This window comes from Callorhinus ursinus, unplaced genomic scaffold (assembly GCF_003265705.2).
Source record: "Callorhinus ursinus isolate GAN/ISIS: 27379988/994484 unplaced genomic scaffold, GSC_fseal_2.0 scaffold24, whole genome shotgun sequence".
In the NCBI taxonomy this organism is placed as follows: domain Eukaryota; kingdom Metazoa; phylum Chordata; class Mammalia; order Carnivora; family Otariidae; genus Callorhinus; species Callorhinus ursinus.
This window is the reverse complement of record NW_027397086.1, coordinates 3,447,640-3,455,107: the sequence shown is the minus strand read 5'-3', so window position 1 is coordinate 3,455,107 and position 7,468 is coordinate 3,447,640. Positions and strand designations below refer to the sequence as shown.

The 7,468-nt window shown below is 54.2% G+C and overlaps 1 protein-coding gene across 3 annotated transcripts in view; it reads right to left on the bottom strand.

Annotated features, from left to right (window-relative positions):
* Nucleotides 1–550: 550 nt before the first annotated feature.
* KYAT1 (kynurenine aminotransferase 1) overlaps nt 551–7,468 on the bottom strand; it is a 32,973-nt gene continuing 26,055 nt past the window's right edge. For 2 of the 3 annotated variants that reach the window (XM_025888128.2, XM_025888127.2), the window contains 11 exons: nt 7,280–7,427; nt 4,995–5,144; nt 4,827–4,913; nt 4,461–4,589; nt 2,875–2,995; nt 2,478–2,554; nt 2,260–2,349; nt 1,956–2,142; nt 1,794–1,873; nt 1,209–1,295; nt 551–1,109 (listed from right to left, as the gene is read on the bottom strand). In XM_025888128.2, the coding sequence (XP_025743913.1) occupies nt 1,044–1,109; nt 1,209–1,295; nt 1,794–1,873; nt 1,956–2,142; nt 2,260–2,349; nt 2,478–2,554; nt 2,875–2,995; nt 4,461–4,589; nt 4,827–4,913; nt 4,995–5,144; nt 7,280–7,427 (1,222 nt within the window). In that variant the 3' untranslated portion in view covers nt 551–1,043. The remainder of the gene's footprint in view (nt 1,110–1,208; nt 1,296–1,793; nt 1,874–1,955; nt 2,143–2,259; nt 2,350–2,477; nt 2,555–2,874; nt 2,996–4,460; nt 4,590–4,826; nt 4,914–4,994; nt 5,145–7,279; nt 7,428–7,468) is intronic. The other variant, XM_025888129.1, reaches the window with a different exon arrangement.

The window sequence follows — 7,468 nt, the reverse complement described above, 5'->3', positions numbered from 1 at the left end:
ATTCAGGAGTTACTGTTGCTTTCTATTGAGACGCCCACCCCTGGGAACAAAGCTGCTTCTGCCTTTGCCAGCCAGATGGCTTTCGGCAAGTCACATCACATCCAAAGTGGCTTCCTCACTTGTACAATGCAGATAGTAACTCCCGTCTCAGGGGCTTGTTTAATGAGATGGTGGGCATCTAGGCCCCTGACACATGGGGGTGCACAATTAAATGCGCTACTTCCTTCCCCTTCTGTATAAACTCCCTGGCCCTCCTGGCCTGCACTCTGACCCCTGTGAGACAGGAGACTGTTCGTGTCTCCCTGTCAGACACTCAACGGAGGCCCCCACCTCCTAACACATGCCCAACGTGCCACAGCCACACCCCTTCTGAGCCCCGGGTTCAGCACAAGTCCCCAGTCCCTGCCCTGCTCTGGGCCTCTGTTTTACTCCACAAAACACATTTGTACAAAGAGGGGCTGGGATCTAAGTTTCACTGAGGTGTCTTCCGTTTCGCCCCAGGCCCCATCAGCGATCAGCACCACCGTGTGAAGCAAAGAGAGGCAGCCAATAAGGGTCTAAATAAGTTCAAGCTTTATTATGGGTGAAAAGTACTGGCTTGAGGACTCAAGCCTAAAGACCACTTCCCGAGGTTATCTAAGGAGAGAAAGAAAGGGTGCGATGCCAGAGCCTAGGCTGGGGCCAGTGCAGGGCCGGGGCCAGAGCAGGGCCGGGACTCAAGGCCAGTACGCTGCTGGACTCTGTCCCTTGAGTCCCAGACAAGTCTGGGGAGAGTACAGAGGGGACCCAAGACTCTATGACCCAATCTAGGGAGGAGCAGGAACAGGCCCAGGTCAGGTGCACCTCACCACTATGACAGGAATATAGGTACTGTGGGAAGTGCTCCTGAATCCACCAAGATCAAGAAGGAGGGCTCTTCCCTGGGGACATCCTGTGTCGCAGAGAAGGGGACCCCCAGCTCAATCTACGTCGAACCTGGGAAGGGCTGACACCCTGGCAAAGAACATTCAGGAACCAGGTGGGGCCGGGACGAGCAGGCGGCGTCAGGGCCTGAGTTCATCCTTCCATTTCTGCAGCTTCTCGTCCAGGGCCTGGAGCGTGGACTCATCCTGCACCAACACAGATCGGTCCTACCCCTCTCCCCATACCACCAGTGGGCCACGGGGAGCTTGAGGAGGCCCTCTCTCCCCACCAACCCCGTCCTTTACCTTCACAAAACAGAAGCGGACATAGTGGTCAAAGTGCTTCTGATGTGGCCAGCTGTAGAAGACGGAGACCGGGATGCCCGCCAAGCCCTGGGGAGGAGGAAGCCCATGCCTCAACCCTGCCCCACAGCATGGCAGGCTTTGACTCTGGGGGACAGAGAGCTTCCCACGATGGGCTGAGGCAGGGATAGTTAGCTTCGGGGTAGCACCTCTCAGTGCTGGGTCAAGGTCAGCGGAAAAGAATGGCAGAGCATCGTTCCCAGTCCCTCCCTGTGTACAGAGGGGAGGTGGAGGCTGCCAAGGGGGGCAGCGCCACGTGGCAGGTCAGGGCAGAGCCAGAGAAGAAATCAGCCTTAGGATCAGAGCTCAGAGCTGGATGAGCTCGGGGTTAATGCACCAACTCTGCACCGTACAGACAAGACGGCCGAGGCCCTGAGAGCCCAGGGATGCCTGCCAGCCCACACAGCATCTTTTGGCAAATTCCAGACACAGATGCACCCCGGTACTAGGGCTGATGGCAGAGGCTGGGCTGGATAGGGGCTCGACCTCTAAAAGCACCCACAGGGGCCCTGGCCGAGCCCCGCCCACCTTGTTCCTGATCATCCACTTGACGAAGCGTTTGTCGTAGGGCTCATCCACATCACCTGGCAAGTCGGGCATCTTGCTCTCTGGAGGGCAGAAGCCATGCTGAGCCCTGGGCCACCTCCAGCACCCGGCCCCCCTCCGCCCAGCCTGGCCAGTCCTGCTCACTGAAGTCTGAGATGTCTGCGATGAGGAAGTAGCTGCCCTGGGGGACCACGGGCCTCAGGCCCACAGACTGCAGGCTGCGAACCATGTGGTCCCGGGAGCGCCACATGGCTCGGGGAAGCTGCACAAAGTAGCTGCTGGGTTGGCCAAAGTGCAGTTGCTCGTGCTGCAAGCTCTGGGCCACCGCGGCCTGAGGAGGGCGGGTGTGCACACGGGGCGGGGGGGGGGGGGGACGGTTAGTGGCGTGATCGGACCGGGCTCTGTGGCGGCCCCGCCCCCCACGGCAGGGTGCCCTGACCCTCCTCACCTGGCCCTGCGTGGGACAGTGATAGACAGTGTTCTGCTGCACGGTGCGCAGGTGCTTCATGAGCCTGTCCGGGCCCAGGGCCCAGCCCACCTGGACCGGGAACACGGGGAGGGGGTGAGGCCCTTCAGGGCCTGGCCAGCCCCTTTCTTGATTCCCAGTGCAGCCTCGCCTGCCCCGGATCATGGGGGAAGGAGGTACCCCAACCCTCATCGACTCACCTTCCAGCCAGTGGCACTGAAGCTCTTGCCAGCGCTGCCAATGGTCAGGGTGCGTTCCCACATGCCAGGGAGGCTGGCTGCCCAAGGCCAAAGAGAGTAGCTACTGAGACCGGGGGTGAGGGGCAGGGGAGGGGTGGTGGCCGGGCCCCCAGCACACACTCGGGCTCTCGGCACCCCGGCCCCTGCTATGTGCCGAGCTATTTCCAGGGCTCATCTCAGCTCCTGTTCATGACCACCCCGGGAGGCTGTGCCCTTGTGACCTCCTGCTCTCAGAGAGGCAAAGTCACTGCCCCAGGTCACTGCCTAATCATGGGGCCTGCTCGGACTCCCAGACTGGGCTCAGGGCCCTGCCACAAATGTCCACGGGAATGGAGGCCCCCAGGCCGGCATGGCTCACCAATGCTGACATGCTGGTGCCCGTCATAGACCAGCCACTGGTAGACCTCGTCACTGATGCAGATCACGTCATGCTGCTGGCACAGGCTGGCCACCAGCTCCAGTTCTGCCTTGGAGAACACCTGTGGGGACCACCCCCAAGCAGAGAGGTCTGCTCAGAGAGATGAACGGATACCACCGAGTTCGCTGCTAAGGGCTTTTCCATCCCATCCTATTGAATCCCTTGCAACACTGACCCTGGGAGGTCTGCTGCGAGCTAACAGAAAACATACATGTTGGTCTCTGCCCTCCGGTTCCTGGCACAGAGCTCCTAAAACCCTTGTAAATGTCTCAAGTCACAGGGGCACTGGGAGCATCTCTTGTTCTAATGTTCAGTCTTTGACGCCTGACACAGGGGTCCTAAAGCCCAAGTAAATTCCTAAATGAAAAGAGCACGAGAAGTGTTTTTTGTTCTAACGAGGTGACTCTGGGTGGGCACCTGGGTAGCTCCAGGATTGGGGCTGGTCACCAGAACGGCCAAGCCCCGATTACAAGCTTGGAATTTCAGCCCCACCTGCATCCTACAGAGAAGGGAGGGACTGGAAATGAGTTCATAATTAATCATGGGACACCTGGGTGGCTCAGTTGGTTAAGCACCTGCCTTCAGCTCAGGTCATGATCCCAGGGTCAGTTTCCCTGCTCAGTGGGAAGTCAGCTTCCTCCTCTCCCTCTGCCCTTCCCCCGGCTCATGCACAGGTGCTCTGTCTCTCTCTCTCTCTCAAATAAATAAAATCTTTAAAAAATTATAATAATGATGCCTATGTGAGGAAGCCTCCACAAAATCCCAATAGTACAGTGTTTGGAGTGCTTCCAGACTGGTGAACACATCCATATACTGGGAGGGTGACGCAGCTCCTCAGGATCCTCCCAGACCTCGCTCTGTGTATCTCTTCATCTAGCTGTTGTCTCCTTTCTCATTTGTATCCTTTAATAAACTAGTAAACCTAAGTGTTGCCCTGAGTTCTGTGAGCGGTGCCAGCAAATTAATAGAACCCAAGGAGGACGTGGTGGGAACCTCAAATTTATAGCCCGTTGGTCAGAAGCAGAGGTGACAAGCAGGGCTGGCATCTGAAGGGTGGGCAGCCTTGTGGGACTGAGCCCTAACCTATGGGATCTGATGCTACCCCAGCTGGTGTTGCAGAATTGCCGGGTGTGGGGTCCCCCACACCTGGGGTCAGAGTGTCCTAAGTGCAGTGGTCATATGAGGGGAGAGACACCCAGTTGGACAACTGGATTTTCCTGTACATCAGTTCTGTCATGTTCCCATTTTACATATGAGAAGACATTCCGAGAGGTGAAGTCACCATTCCCAGGGTCTCCGGGGTCATGGAGGCACCCAGTCTGCTCCACCGGCCAGCACTTATACCTTCCAAGGGGATTCCTGCCCTTGTCCCTGGGACCTTGGGGAGCCTCGGTCCTCAGAGCTCATTACACATTGCCCTCCCATTTCACAGATGAAGAAACTGAGGCCCGATGCAGCAAATCAGTAACATAGCAGGGACTTGAACCCAGTCTGGAGGGGTCCCTGAAAGGAGGTCTCTCAGGTACCTTTCCCAAGGGGTTGTTGGGCGTGTTGAGGATTAGGGCTTTGGTACGAGAGGTAAACTTGCTGGCCAGCTCTGTGGGGTCCAGCCGCCAGTTGCCGGCAGAATCCAGTTCCCCATCCCCGGTAGGGCTCTGTAAGAGGAGGTGGAAGGGGGCAGCAATTAATAAGCTACCTGACATTCAGCTCCAAGGATTTGGCCTGCCTTCATAGGCATCTGTCCCCACCCTCTCTCCTCTGGGACTCTGGATACCCCTCCCCATCCTGGAGCAACCGGCCTCCTTTCCTTCCTTCTTTCCCACCTCCCAGGGGCCAACACAACACACTCCTTGGACCCCTCTGCCCACCCATACCCCAACCAGCATCCTCACCGGCTTCAGGGTCACAAACACAGGGTGACCCCCTGCCATCAATGTCATGGGTTCATAACAGTCAAAAAAGGGCTCTATGATGATGACCTAGCAAAAGGGTCAGATTAGCTGGGGTCAGTATCGCCCCTTGCCCCTCATCCCTACCCAGCCCGAGCCTTGCTCACTCACCTCATCTCCTTCATCCACCAGGGCCTGGAAGGCTGTGAACAGGGCCCCATAGGCACCCACAGTCACCAGCACGTTCTTGAGTGGGTCTATCTCCTGTTCCAGCAGCTTCCCAAAGAAACTTGCCAAGATCTTTGTCAGGGGTGGGTAACCCTGCCAGGACAGCAGCAGTCAGTCGCCTGGCTCACCTTGGGCCCACGCTCCTGCTCAGCTGCATTCAGGCAGTTCTAGCACTTTCCAGCAGCAGGCCTGAGGCAAAATGGGCTCCTATATGGTGAGTTCTTTCATTTCCTCCACCAGTGCTGGCCATCAAACCTGTTCCGTGCAGGCCCAAAGTCCAGGGCTAGGATTTGGTGGAGAACCGGACAGAGTGCATGACTTTGTGGAGCACTGTCCACAGATCCAAGTTGGATCTGTACACTTGTTTGCTGAGGACACTTATAAAACACTCGAGGCTAAGCCAAAGGACTGAAACCCCAAGGTCTAGAACTTCACTAAATAATTCACTCAACCAGACTTGACCATGTAAAAATTAAAAATTTCTGTATGGCAAAATATACCAGGAGCAAAGTTAAAAGACAAAACATTGCAAACTAAGAGAAAGAGGTAAGATGTTTAATCTATAAAGAGCTCTTATAAAACAACAAGACAAAGATACAGACCCAAATGAGAAAATGGAGTCGGTCATGAAAGAAGGACTGATGCCCAATAACTGAAGAAAAGCAAATAAAAGCAACAATGAAATATTGCTATAAGAACATATCAATATGGGGCGCCTGGGTGGCTCAGATGGTTAAGCATCTGCCTTTGGCTCAGGTCCATGATCCCGGGGTCCTGGGATCGAGTCCCGCATCGGGCTCCCTGTTCCTTGGGAGCCTGCTTCTCCCTCTGCCTCTCTCTCTCTCTCTCTCTCTGTCTTTCATGAATAAATAAATAAAATCTTTAAAAAAAAAAGAACATATCAATATTAGGGGCGCCTGGGTGGCTCAGTCGTTGGGCATCTGCCTTCGGCTCGGGTCATGATCCCGGGGTCCTGGGATCGAGCCCCACATCGGGCTCCCTGCTCCGCGGGAAGCCTGCTTCTCCCTCTCCCACTCCCCCTGCTTGTGTTCCCTCTCTCGCTGTGTCTCTCTCTGTCAAATAAATAAATAAAATCTTAAAAAAAAAAAAAGAACATACCAATATTAAAAAGATGGATAATGCCCACGGCTGGCAAGAGTATGAGACCAGTGTGTTGATGGGGATGTGGGTAAACCTTTTTGGAAAGCAGTTTGACAACATCCATCACATTTTTAAATGCTTGCACCCTTTGACTCTCTAGTTTTACTTCTGGGGATTTGTCTCAGAGAAACGCTCACACATGTGTACAAAAATATAGATACAGAAATATTCACTGTGCCATTGCTTATAATAGTGACAGAGCCAAACGAGCCCATCAGTGCAGGGCTGGTTCAATAAATTATGGCACAGCTAGGCAAGGGAATACTATGTGGCCCTTAGAAAGAATGAAACTATTCTGACATGGAAAGTCGCCCATGACATGCTGTTTAGTGAAATAAACAAGCAACAGAGCATTATAGTACGAGTCCATTTGTGCTAAAAAAACGCAAATCTCATTATGTGAGTGTGTGTGCGTTTATACAAGCACGTTAAAAAGTTAAAAGTTTAAAAGTCTAAACGCTCAGCAAAGTAGCAAACTATTGGTCGTAGTTATCTCTGGATGGTGGAATTGGAGGAAATTCTCCCCAGGTAATTCTGATGCATACCAAAGTTTAAGAACCATTTACTGCCTTACTCAACCAAGGACTGGCAAATACCTACTCTGTGACCTTTACATAAAGAGTTTGGATTTTGAGTCAGATCAGTCAGCAGCTTGTCTTTCGAGACTCAGCTTACGGGTCACCTCCTCCAGGAAGCCTTCTCTGGTCTCCCCAGATTTCATTCCCTTCTTCCTGCTCCCAGAGCACCCCATCCTCCCCTATCACAGTATATCAATACCTTTGTTCTGCTTTTGTTTTATTTATTTGGTCTGCTTTTCCTACTAGACCCTGAGCTCCCAGCTCATGGTTTTTTTGTCTGTCTTTGCCCAGACCATGAGCTGTCCCAGGGCCTGGAACAGAGGAGACACTTGGTGAACACTGAACTATAGTCACACTGACTTCTCTGGACTCTACTCCAGAACACCGACACCCACGTGGGCCTGATGCTCAGAAAGGCCTGACCCTTCCTCCCCCAGGGCCTCCTTGAGGCCTGTGTCCCAGGGCCCCAGGCGCGGCAGAGAGACTCACAAATGCCCTGGTGTACTGGTTGAGCATGAAGTCACCGCTGAGGGCGAGCTGAAAGGCTTGAACTGCGAAGTCTGGGGGTGGGAAGTCAGGGAAGCCTTGGCCCAAGTTCACGACATCATACTCACTGGCCATTTTGCCAAACTCCACCCTGAGCAACAAATGGAGAGTTGACACCAGTCCGCCCAGACC